Genomic DNA, 13,463 nt, shown 5'->3' on the forward strand with positions numbered 1-13,463 from the left:
TCATAACCCCCAAAAGAAACCCTATACCCATTAGCAGTTACTCCCTGTTTCTCATTCCCTAAAGCCATCAGGGGATGGACACTTTGATTGTTTTTACCTTTTATTTCTTTTTGGTATATGCCTAGGAGTTGAATTGCTGAATCAAATGGTAGCTCTGTTTAATTTTTTGAGGAACTTAACATGGTTTATTTTGGTGAATTATTCCTATCTTCACTTTTGGACACAAATGAAGAACACAGCATGCCTAACTAGACACAGGATGAGAATTTCTGCCGCATAGATTCCCTTAGCTTAGACTCCAGCATTGGTGCTCCCAGGCGGCCCTGAGTGCTGTGTCAGTAGGAGGCTGTTGGAGCTGAAAGCCTGCTCATCCAGTTCCATCGCTTTCTTGGGATCTCCAGCCCTTTAAGCAAACGAACTCTGAGCATTTGGGAATTTATAATTAAAACAAATCAACAGGTATTTGTTTGACCTAAAGAATTCTTTATTGTCAAAGTTGTTTCCCAAGGGTACTTCCATTTAAAGGAATTCTTTAGTACTTAATTGTGATTAGAGTTCATGTTTTTCAGGAAAGCATCTATGGTTCAGACAGAGTGAAGAAAAATGAATAGTCTATAGAAAGCACAGTACTTAGAGCTTGATAAAATTTGTGGAATGGTTAGTATATGCTTAATCTATAGCAATGTTTAGGTTCTATAAAAGTACCTTTTTGGTCACCAAATAGTGGTTATGACGGCCCCTCTGGTGTACCTGGAATTTGTCATACAAAGATGCATGACAGTGGTCTTTGTCCTTGCAGAAAGTGAGGATGTTGTAAGAAGGAATAGGGAGGTAAATGGGGTTTGCAGAGGGTGCTGCAGGATCAGAGGGACGAGGGGGACTGCCAAAGAATATGGAGCTGCTGGTGCGATTGTGCACGCCTCTATTTGCAGCTACTCAAGAGGCAGGCAGGAGGGTCAGTCAAGTCCAGAAGTTCAAGGCCAGCCTAGGGAACATAGCAAGACCCATCTCTAAAATAAAAATTTTAATAAGAATATGGAGTCTAGGCCAGGCGTGGTGGCTCATGACTATAATCCCAGCACTTTGGGAGGCTGAGGCAGGTGGATCACTTCAGGTCAGGAGTTCGAGACCAGCCTGGCCAACATAGCGAAACACCATCTCTACTAAAAGTATGAAATGTAGCTGGGAGTGGTGGTGCATGTCTGTGATCCCAGCTACTCGGGAAACTGAGGCACAAGAATCGCTTGAATCTGGGAGATGGAGGTTGCAGTGAGCTGAGATCACACCACTGCACTCCACCCTGGGCGACAGAGAGACACCGTGTCTCAAAAAAAAGACTGGAGCCTAAGGAGAGTCCTGCAGGTTGCTTAGAAGTTACAGTACAAGAGAGTGGGGCAGGACAGTTCAGGTGAGGAAGCTGCAAGGCTTGTAGCCGAGCAAAGGGAAAAGAGTTCAGCAGAGACCAGGCAGGACGCATGGGTGGGGTATGACTCGTTAAACTGAGACATAGCTGCACTAAGCACTCTCCATTGTAGGTTGGTGTGTATCAAAGAAACACAGGCAGTTCTTCCACAAGGGCAGGACTTTAATCAGACATCAAGAACTGAGTTAATGATTTAAAATGCCCACATTGCACAGCCTTGTTTTTTTTTTAAAGTGATTTTTAAAACTGTTTTATCTTCCAATTTAAAATTTTTTTCCCTTTGAAGTGTGCTGGTCATCCCACCATGATGCAGTCCTAGTTTAATCATTTTAACAAGTGGATGGCAAATGCCCGAGGAGCATTCCTTGGCTGTGGTTGTTGCTGGTCTGCAGGAGGATAGGATTTCTTTCTTGGCCTGGTTACCGTGGCCAGAAATCAATACAAAGCCCTTTTGTGCTCCCAGCCTAGAAAGAAGAGCAATATGGCATCAGTTTTCTAGTCTGAACTAAGGACTGTTTCCATTCTGTTACCCCACTGATCCCATGTTTATTAAGTAAGAACTAACTAGTTTTCTCACTTAAATCAAAGATGCCTCAAGCTACAGTTGAAACTGTGAGAAACAGTCTGTGACAACATTAAAAAGATAGAATTCAACAGTTCTTAAAAAGCAAATAAGATATTTTTTTTTCCAGTCATTGGAATATAGCTTTGGTTTGCTGTTTGTTGGTTGATTTTTTTTTTTTTTCATTTTTAGAAATAAAGTAATGGATCCCTTACCTATCTTTAAGCACTCTTTGTTGTCTCAGAGCCTATCGCTAGTTTTATTTTTTTAAGAGACAGGGTGTTGCTATGTTGCCCAGGTTGGGTTCTGTGGCGAGATCGTGGCTCACTGCAGCCTTGACCTCTAGGGCTCAAGCGAGCCTCCTGTCTTAGCCTCTGCAGTAGCTAGGACAATAGGCATGCACCAACATGCCTGGCTAATTTTTTCTTTTTTTTTTTTTTTTTTCTGTAGAGACCGAGTCTCAACTTGTTGCCTAGGCTGGTCTCAAATTTCTATCCTCAAGTAATCCTCCTTCATTGGCCTCTACTTTCATCTTTATTATATCTTACCTTATTTGTTTTAGAGACAGTTTCACTTTTTTACCCAGGCTGGTTTCAAACTCCTGCGCTGAAGCAATTCTCTCACCTCAGCCTCCCAACGTGCTGGGATTACAGGCATGAGCCACCGCACCGGCCTTCTAACTTCATCTTTAAATTAAAATTGTAGAAATATCTGAGTAGATTGGAGGGAGGAAATTAATTATAAAGACTGTAGACTATTAGTTGACATTGTATTAGGTACCACACATGACTTCTCTTAGTAACTCAATAATCTTTTGATGAAAGAGTTACAGACCTCATTTTATAGATGAGGAAATAGGCTTAGAATCAAGTGACTTGCCCAAGAATATACAGAAAGCAAATAATGGGACCTGATAGTTGAAACCTTAATGTGTGTATACTTTAAGAGTTTGTATATTATACTTTTTCACACACTGTGATGAGCTTTTTCTGTTATTTTGAAATAAAGGTAACAGTATATTTACTTTTTCCCTCTTTCTACCCTATAGACCCAAGTCTTGGATTGAGGAACAGGCAATGGGATCATTCCTCAGTGTGGCCAAAGGATCTGATGAGCCCCCAGTCTTCCTGGAAATTCACTACAAAGGCAGCCCCAATGCAAATGAACCACCCCTGGTGTTTGTTGGGAAAGGAATTACCTTTGACAGGTATTTTTTATTGTGTCCGTGCTTTGTATTTTGGTGAATGATTTGTATGCAGTTAAATTACTTGGTTATAGGGTTTTTTTTGGTTTGATTTTTTTTTTTTTTTTTTTTTTGAGGCAGAGTCTCACCCTGTCATCTAGGCTAGAGTGTAGTGGCGTGATCTCGGCTCACTGCAGCCTCTGCCTCCCAGGCTCAAGTAATCCTTGTGCCTCACCCTCCCAAGTAGCTGGGATTACAGGCGTGCACCACCACACCCAGCTAAGTTTTGCATTTTTAGTGGAGATGGGGTTTCGCCATGTTGGCCAGGCTGGTCTTGAACTCCTGGCCTCAAGTGATCCGCCCACCTCAGCCTCCCAAAATGCTGGGATTACAGACATGAGCCACTGTGCCTGGCCGGTTTATAGTTTGATTCAAAAGCATGGTGTTTGGTTGAAGGTATACATTACTTTAAATTTATTATGCTACCACCTCTAAAATGCTTAGAATATGTCAGAGACTATCAGGTATTTTGCATGTGTTAGCCCTAACCATACCCCTGCGAGCTAGGTATTGTAGACATTCTCCAGGTAAAGAAACCATGACTCAGAGTTTAAATAATTTGTTCAAAGTCCCATAACTAGTAAGTGGAGTCAGAAGTCAAACTCTGCTGTGTCGTGTCCTTTTTTTATAGAGATGAGTTCTCACTATGTTGCCCAAACTGGTCTTAAACTGCTATCTCAAGCAGTCCTCCCACCTCAGCCTCCCAAAGTGCTGGGGTTATAGGTGTGAGCCATTGTGCTCTGCCTAAAGTGTCTTCAGATTTTTCTGCCATGCACTTTGCTTGTCCTCTGTGGCTGTTAAAGATTCTCCACGAGGTTAGTGGTGATGCCCCTGTTTGGATTATGCCGTCTTCCCTTTGCTTGCTTCAGATGATTACTTCTTTTAGCTGACCAGTCTAGCTCCCATTAATCTTATTCAACCATAAGTATTTCTTAGAGTTGGAAACTGTATCTGGTTATTTCAGCCAAGGAGAGGCTGAACTGAGAAAGACGGTGGAGTTTGGTATTTCCCGTGGGAAGCGTTTGCCACCAAACACAAGTTTCAGGGATGCCAGCGGGTATGAGGCATAAAAAGGGCTACTTAGCAAAAAACTAGGTTCGAGAAACACATGAGGGGTTTCATTTTTGTTTTATTTGCTTAACTACAGGGCTTCTCAGGGTACAGAATATAGCATTTTCTGTATTTCCTTTTGAAGGAACCCTGATTCCTGGGAATCATATTACCTGGAAACTACTTTGGAAAATGCTGCTAGATAACCATACGATGTTGATGTCCCCTTGTACATTTTTGTGCCCTTTCTGGAATGCTTCTAGACGTAGGAAGCTCCTGTCGTTGGCATAGCTTGCTGCCAGTGTGGTCTCCTTGTGTTAGCAGGTCAAAGTGCCTCCTTGTGTCTCCCACCCACTAGTTCACATTTTCTTCTTTAAAGCATTGATCTCCAAATGGTTTTCCTGGTATAGGCAGTCAGTAAAAGATCTTGAGCACATCCCTTTCAAAATATGCATGCTTTTTTATAAGTTACATGCATTATGCTGTTGTACTAAAGTGTATATTATAAAAACAATACAGCAAATACAATTTAGAAAGTTAAACTTTATTTTTTTTTTTAATTTTTTTTTTTAGTAGAGACAAAGTCTCACTGTGTTGCCCAGGCTGGTTTTGAACTTTGGAGCTCAAGCAATCTGCCTGCCTTGGCCTCCCAAAGTGCTGGGATTATAGGTGTGAGCCACCACACCCAGCCTAAACTTTTTTTCTTTTTTTTTGAGACAGAATCACGCTCTGTTGCCCAGGCTGGAGTGGATTGGTGCAGTCTCGGCTCACTGCAACCTCCTCCTCCTTGGTTCAAGCAATTCTCCTGCCTGAGCCTCCCAAGTAGCTGGGATTACAGGTGCCTGCTACCATGCCCGGCTAATTTTTTTTTTTGTATTTTTAGTCCCGAGTAGCTGGGATTACAGGCGTCTGCCACCACGCCTGGCTAATTTTTTTCTATTTATGTAGAGATGGGGTTTCACCATGTTGGCCAGGCTGGTCTCAAACTCCTGATCTTGTGATCCACCCACCTTGGCCTCCCAAAGTGCTGGGATTACAGGTGTGAGCCACCACGCCTGGCCCTAAACTGTTCTTAAATGTTTTGCCAATTGTGACACAAATATTTTTACGCTAAGGGTGAAGTTTATTGTTAATTTAAGTCCACATTTATACTTTCTGCTGAGAATAAAAACAAAGAGGCCTAAACCCAAAGACTTAGAGCGAAAGTCTTCTTTGGGTTTAGAGAAGGCTTCCTTGCAGGAGTGTCAGTTTTAGCTGAAGATGTGAAGGATCAGGAGGAATTAGCTCAGGAGAGACTAGGGACAGGCATTCAAGTACAGGGAAGCATGGTGAAGGCTGCAAGGCGGGAAGGAGCAGGGTAAATTCCTGGTATGGCAAGAGTACCGGTGTGCCTGCACACAAGAACGTGATGGAGAGAAGGGGCAAGATATGGCTAGAGAGGTACACAAGCTTGGTCGCTGTGGGCCTGCTTGGATTTTACACTCTGCTCTAAGAACAGTTGGCTGTAGCTGAAGGGTTTCCACCAAACGGAATGACATGAGATTTACACATACAGTGAAATTCACCCTCTAAGTGGCCAGCTCAATGAGTTTTAACAAATGTGTGCACCCGCGTGGGTGCAGTGGCATACACCTGTAATCTCAGCTACTTGGGAAGCTGAGGTAGGAGGATTACATGAGCCCAGGAGTTCAAGAGCAGCCTGTGCAACATAGTAAAACAACATCTTTAAATAAATAAACAGATAGATTAGATAGGTCAATAGATTGATTTTAAAAACCAAAGAACAAATGTATACACCTATGCACCGTTCACCACTGTCAGGAAAATACATTTTTATCATCCCCTAGAAGTTCCCTTCTGCCTTTTTGTAGTCATTCGCCCCCTGTCCCTGCTCCAGACAGCTGATCATCTTTCTGTTACTGCAGATTAGTTTTGCCTATTCCGGAAAGTCATATAAATGCAGTCTTTGATGTCTGGCTTCTGTCTTTCAGCATAGTATCTGGGGTTTATCTATGTTGTTGGTCATGTCAGTCATTCTTCCTTTTTATTGCTGAGTAGTGTTCCATTGTATGGAAATGCCAGATTTTGTTTACCCGTTCATCTATTGGTGGAAAGTTGTGTTGTTTCCAGTTTTAGGCTGTTAGGAATAAAGTTAAGAGCATCTGTAAGCCTTTGTGTGGACGTGTTTTCCTTACTCTTGCGTAAATACAACCACTGTGTTGTATAATAACTGTGTTTAACTTTTAAGAAACTACCAAACTTTTCCAAAGTGGCTACATTTTCACTTCTACCATCAGTGTGCAAAGATTCTAATTGTTCTACACCTTCGTCAGTATTTGATATTGTCAGTCTTTATAATTCTAGCTGTACCAGTGAGTATACAGTGATTTCTCTGTGGTTTAATTTGCATTTCTCTAGTGACTAATGAAGTTGGTCATTTTTTATTTTTATTTTTTGAGACGGAGTCTCGCTCTGTCACCCAGGCTGGAGTGCACCTTGGCTCACTGCACCTCCGCCTCCTGGGTTCAAGCGATTCTCCTGCCTCAGCCTCCCGAGTAGCCGAGACTACAGGCACGCGCCACCATGCCTGGCTAATTTTTGTATCTTTAGTAGAGACGGGTTTTCACCATGTTGGCCAGGCTGGTCTCAAACTCCTGATCTCAAGTGATCTGCCTGCCCCAGCCTCCCAGAGTGCTGGGATACAGGCACGAGCCATCACGCCCAGCCAAAGCTGGGCATTTTTTAATGTGCTTATTGGACATTGGTATATCTTCTGTAGTAAGGTATTCAAATCTTTTGCCCTTTTTTATAGGAGTGTTGGCTTTACAGAGTTGTAAGGCTTTTTAAAAATGTATTTCATTTTAAGTGAGTTTTAGATTTTGAGGCTATGGTTCACCTTGAATCTTTGTGTATGGTGTGAAAAGACCTGGTTTGTTTTTGTCTTTTTTTTTCCTATGTGGCTATTCATTTACTTCTGTACTGTTTGTTGAAAAGACTGTCCTTTCCCCACTGGACTACCTTGGCACCTCGGGTGGAAATCAGTTGTCCATATAATTGTAGGTCTGCCTCTGGGCTCTGTATCCTTTCACCAGTGCCTGAAGACCAAATATCTTGATTACTGCAGCTTTGAGTAGGCTTAAAATCTAGTCACATGAGTCCTCCAGCTTTGCTCTTCTTTTTCAGAATGACTTTGGCTACATCCTTTGTATTTTCATATACATTTTAGAATCTGCTTGGGTTTTTTGTTTTTTTTTGTTTTTTTGTTTTTTTTTTTGAGACAGGATCTCACTCTGTTGCCCAGGCTGGAGTGCAGTGGTGCAATCTCAGCCCACTGCAGCCTTGACCTCCCTGGGCTCAGGTGATCCTCTCACCTCAACCTCCCGAGTAGCTGGGACTACAGATGCGCACCACTATGCCCCGCTAATTTTTGTATTTTTTATAGAGATGGGGTCTTGCCATGTTGCCCAAGCTGGTCTCGAACTCCTGGGCTCAAGTGATTTGCCTGCCTCAGCCTCCCTAAGTGCTGGGATTACAGGCGTGAGTCACCACACTTGGTGAATCTGTTTGTTTTTTCTTTTTCTTTTTTTTTTTTTGAGATGGAGTCTCGCTCTGTCGCCCAGGCTGGAGTGCAGTGACGCAATCTCGGCTCACTGCAAGCTCCGCCTCCTGGGTTCACGCCACTCTCCTGCCTCAGCCTCTCCGAGTAGCTGGGACTACAGGTGCCCACCACCACACCCGGCTAATTTTTTGTATTTTTAGTAGAGACGGGGTTTCACCGCAGTCTCGATCTCCTGACCTCGTGATCCGCCCGCCTCGGCCTCCCAAAGTGCTGGGATTACAAGTGTGAGCCACCCTGCCCGGCCTGCTTGTTTTTTCACACAACAAAACCCACTGAGATTTTGATTGAGATAGATTTTGTGTGTGTGTAAAAATGTGCTGTCTTTATGGTTAATGAAATGATAGTGGTGAGACTGATACCTGACAGACATCCAAATGACAGAGGGTAGTAGCATCAATGAGGGCAGCTGAGTAGAAATGTGGGTGGATTTGAGAGAGATTGAAAAAGTGAGCCAAAACTGATTGCTGATCTTTAACTGGTGGCTACCTTAGAACCATAGTCATAGGAATTAGAGAGCAGAACTTCCAGAAGAGGCCTGCAGATAAATGTGGCAGGTGGACAGAAGAACTTCAAATGCAACAGCGCGTTCCCTTTGTCCATGGGGTTTTCCCATGTATTTTTCTTGTTTGAGCCAGGGGATCATCTTTAATTCTTGGTGAACATGCCAACCATCTAAGTAACAAGTGCTTCTGAGGTCAGTGAGAATTAGGACTTAATTCGGAAGGAAAGCAGACTTCAGAGCAGCAGGCAGACCTCTCTCCAGTGAGCCACCAGGGCACATGAGCAGCAGATCTCAATTAGAACTCAGAGTCGAAGCCCCTGGCTCTGTGCTTGGCCTGTGAAGCATGTTGCTTCTGGACTTCTGCGGACTGGAAGCAGAAAAACCACTAGCTAGTTAGAAGCCTCTTGGGGTCAGGTAGTTTGGTTTCTTGCTAATTGCAGCCTTATTCAGTTCTCATGTTGAAGTTCTGTCTCTGAGCCGTTGGGACTGTGCCTCATTTAGGTTGTATTTTGCCATCAGCAGGATATAGCACACCTTGTGCAGTGTTGGAAGGAAATGTTAGCCCTCTGTCCTTCTGTCAGTTTCAGAGAAATGCCTCCAGTCATCTCTATAAGCTCATCAGCTTTTCTTAACAGCTCATGACCTTCACGTTCCATAAGTTGATCAATTCATAAAATTTGCTGAATAGACTATGTGGGTGTCAGGAGTTAATGAGACAATACAGAGATGGAATTTGCACAGTCTTGATTTTATGATACAGTAATGTTTCCAGTGGCACTGTTTAAATTTCATTCAAGTAGAAATAAAATGAGCTAAAGGCCGGGCGCGATGGCTCATGCCTGTAATCCCAGCACTTTGGGAGGCCGAGGCTGGCGGATCACGAGGTCAGGAGATTGAGACCATCCTGGCTAACACGGTGAAACCCCGTCTCTACTAAAATCACAAAAAATTAGCCAGGCATGGTGGCAGCTGGGACTACAGGTGCCCGCCACCATGCCCGGCTAATTTTTTTGTATTTTTAGTAGAGACGGGGTTGCACCGTGTTAGCCAGGATGGTCTTGATCTCCTGACCTCGTGATCCACCCGCCTCGGCCTCCCAAAGTCCTGGGATTACAGGCATGAGCCACCGTGCCTGTCTTTACTTTTTTAAATAAAGTGATTTTGGCCATCTTCTTTGCTATTAATATTGCACGTTGTCCATTTCCCCATAGTGGTGGTATCTCCATCAAGGCTTCTGCAAATATGGACCTCATGAGGGCTGACATGGGAGGAGCTGCAACTATATGCTCAGCCATCGTGTCTGCTGCAAAGCTTAATTTGCCCATTAATATTATAGGTAAGTGGGGCAACGGATTACATCTCATAGAGCTTCTGGATTCCAGCCAGGTAGGAGAACAGAGACAACAGATATGATTTCCCCTAATCTGAAAAGATAAGAAATGATTTTTAAATAGTCATCAAGCAGAAGCTGTTTAGCTCAGATAAGTGTTTTACTGTCTGAGCTGATTGAGTTAAATGTATCTTGCAACCAGTGGGCTCTAACTGGAATTGATTTATTTTACTTCTGCAAAAAGTGGTTAGCAGTCAGGGGCACATAATGTCAAGTTTGTAGTTGACATTATGAAATTTGCTTGGTACTTGGGGTGGCAGGACGTTGCTGGCTCATTGACTGATTGCCTCATAGGACTGTGGCCAGTGAAATGGCACACAGAAAGTACCTAGGACAGAAAAAGTGCTCATTATGTGGCAGTTCTTGGTAATGGAAGATAAAAACTCCCAGGCACAGTACTGGGAGTTTGTGTAATAGCATTGCTCATACTCATTTCAGAGGAGACGGGGAAGGAGGAGAGAGTCGTAGGTTAAATAATAATGCCCTGAGGCATGTCCATTGCACAAGGAAGGTAGAATTGGAATCCAGGTTTGTCAGACATGGCCCCCTCCTTCACTATCGTAGTCCTTTTTTTTCCTGAATTATTTAAAAGTCAGTTGCAGACATCATGACATGTCCTCTAAGAAAAAGGACATTCTATGTAATGACAAAACCATTATCTTTTCCAAGGATTAATACAGTAACCTAATTCACGTTTCCAGTTGTGTGAAAAATATCCATTTTATTTATTTATATTTAGGTTTTTTGGGTTTTTTTGAGATGGAGTTTCACTCTTGTTGCCCAGGCTGGAGTGCAATGACGTGATCTCGGCTCACCACAACCTCCGCCTCCCGGGTTCAAGTGATTCTTCTGCCTTAGCCTCTCGAGTAGCTGGGATTACAGGCATACACCACCACGCCTGGCTAATTTTGTATTTTTAGTAGAAACGGGCTTTCTCCATGTTGATCAGGCTGGTCTCGAACTCCTGATCTCAGGTGATCCACCCTCCTTGGCCTCTCAAAATGCGGGATTACAGGCATGAGCCACCGCGCCTGGCCTATATTTAGCTTTTAAATCCAGAAACTAATCAAGGACCACACATTGCCGTTGGTGCCCCTTTAGATTTCTTGAGTCTAGACCCTATTCCTGTTTTCTTCCATGGCATTAGCAGTTCTGAAGGGTCTAGGCTTGTTTCATGATATTCTGCAATTTGCATTTATTTGAATTGCTTCTTCTTGATTAGAATCAAGTTAGACTTATTTGGGAAGAATGCTACATGGGTGATGTGTACTTCTTGTTGCTGACATATCATGTCAGTTGTGTTATTGATGATGTTAAATTTGATCAGTTCGTTAAGGTGGCCTTTGTGTCTTGCTTCTCATGGCTCACAGGTGGCCTCTTGTCCTATGGGTGGCATGTTTGTACCCAGCATATACTGTGTGGCTTCATACATTCTTTCCAATAGGTCTGGCCCCTCTTTGTGAAAATATGCCCAGTGGCAAGGCCAACAAGCCGGGGGATGTTGTTAGAGCCAAGAATGGGAAGACAATCCAGGTTTGTAAATGGGAGACACAGCACTCCTCATCTGGCGTTCCTCAGGAATCCCGTGGTAGCCACATAACCACAGACAGCTTGGATGGATGCAGAGCCCCAGAACCATGTTGGGGAGGGTGCTGTCTTTAGTGCTGGGTAGCCTTTCTTTTCCTTCCCTTTCCCTTTCCCTTTCCTGAAGTGGGGTCTCGCTGTGTCAGTCACCCAGGCTGTAGTGCAGTGGTGTGATCATGGCTCACTGCAGCCTTGACCTCCCCAGGCTCAGGTGATCCTCACACCTCAGCGTCCTGAGTAGCTGGGACCACACGTGTGTACCACCACGCCTGGCTAGCTTTTTGTAGAGACAGGGTTTTGCCATGTTTCCCAGGCTGGTCCCAAACTCCTAGACTCAAGTGATCTGCCCACCTTGGTCTCCCAAAGTGCTAGGATTACAGGCATGAGCCACCATTCCCGGCCCCTGAGTAGCTTTTCTTGTAAAGGCAGAAGTATCTTCTTTTGGGATTTTGAAGAATGTTTTTCCAGACTTATTGTTCCTCCCACTTCCTGTATGCTATACACTCACGTTTCCATGAATTTGCTGCCTGCCCTGCAGAGTGCGGCAAAGCAGTACAACTGTGGGCTATCTTCTGGATATACCTGTGCTATGAGTGACTTTTTTCCATTGTAGGTGTTGAGGTGGAAAACACTGTCCTACATCATGGGCCCTGCACTCAAGGGGATGTGGCAGCAGGTCCTCCGGGTGGCACGTGCATGCATGCGTGTATTACAAGTCACTCATAAAATGACCGGACCTCTATTTAAAAGAAAGGAATATAATTAGGAAGTGTTACTGAAATTGCAAGAGTTTTCATTTCTAGGATTGAGACTGCCATATAGCTGTAGCTTTCTTAAGCTCTTTAACCTCATTTTCGGAAATCTTTACATTTTTCCCGTTCTTGTTATGAAGTTATGGGTAAAATGGACTAGACATTTTTCTATTTATTTTGGCTTCCAAAGTCATCAACCTTAGGTCATCAGCTCTGGTACAGTGATTATTATATTATTATTATTTTTTTATTTTTAATTAGAAATGGGGTTTCACCATCTTGCCCAAGCTGGTGTTGAGCTCCTGGGCTCAAGCTATCTGCCCACCTCTACCTCCCAAGGTGCTGGGGGATTATTAAATCATATTTGCTCTCCAGATTAGATATGTTCCTATTCTCATGGAAGTATGAATGGTTTGATAATGACACACGTCACGGTAGCTTTTTCCAACTTTTCTGTCGAACACTGTTGCAAGTGTCTAGTTTTCATATTCTTTACTCACTCTGTCACCCTTTCTGTTTTTGACCCTCTGCAGGTTGATAACACTGATGCTGAGGGGAGGCTCATACTGGCTGATGCGCTCTGTTACGCACACACGTTTAACCCGAAGGTCATCCTCAATGCCGCCACCTTAACAGGTCAGACTGTGCACTTGCCTTGATTTTGTTTGAAGGAAGTCTTGTTTGTTGCATGGATTTCACACACTATACTTGCGGCATTATTTTGCTAAAATTTGGCTTGGTCCATTGGCATTCAAAGATCTTTCACCAGAGGAATTGTTCTGCAGTTGTAAAATGTTTTGAATATTAGGTTCGTTGTTTTAAAGCATTCCAGGCTGTACCTTTTGTTTTTTTTTTTTGAGACAGAGTTTCACTCTGTCACCTAGGCTGGAGTGCAGTGGCGCGATCTCGGCTCACTGCAACCTCTGCCTCCCGAGTTCCAGTGATTCTCCTGCCTCAGCCTCCCAAGTAGCTGGGATTATAGGTACGTGCCACCAGTCCTGGTGAATTTTTGTATTTTTAATAGAGACGGGGTTTTTGCCATGTTAGCCAGGCTGGTTTCGAACTCCTGACCTCAGGTGATCTGCCCGCCTCGGCCTCCCAAAGTGCTGGGGTTACAGGCATGAGCCACTGCGCCCGGCCTAATTTTTATATTTTAGTAGAGACGGTTTAACCATGTTGGCCAGGCTGGTCTCAAACTCCTGACCTCAGGTGATCCACCCGTCTCAGCCTCCCAAAGTGCTGGGATTACAAGATTACAGACGTGAGCCACTGTGCCCAGCCTGGGCTGTACCTTTAAACAAAGAAATAACAAGTGGGCCAGATCAGCTCACCTAGAGT

At 43.8% G+C, this 13,463-nt stretch overlaps 1 protein-coding gene across 1 annotated transcript in view; it reads left to right on the top strand.

Annotated features, from left to right (window-relative positions):
- LAP3 (leucine aminopeptidase 3) overlaps positions 1-13,463 on the top strand; it is a 31,620-nt gene that overhangs the window by 9,094 nt on the left and 9,063 nt on the right. The window contains exons 7-10 of the mRNA XM_055246370.2: positions 3,034-3,192; positions 9,611-9,735; positions 11,234-11,322; positions 12,659-12,761. Coding sequence (XP_055102345.1) covers positions 3,034-3,192; positions 9,611-9,735; positions 11,234-11,322; positions 12,659-12,761 — 476 coding nt within the window. The remainder of the gene's footprint in view (positions 1-3,033; positions 3,193-9,610; positions 9,736-11,233; positions 11,323-12,658; positions 12,762-13,463) is intronic.

This window comes from Symphalangus syndactylus, chromosome 16, assembly GCF_028878055.3.
Source record: "Symphalangus syndactylus isolate Jambi chromosome 16, NHGRI_mSymSyn1-v2.1_pri, whole genome shotgun sequence".
Classification (NCBI taxonomy): Eukaryota; Metazoa; Chordata; class Mammalia; order Primates; family Hylobatidae; genus Symphalangus; species Symphalangus syndactylus.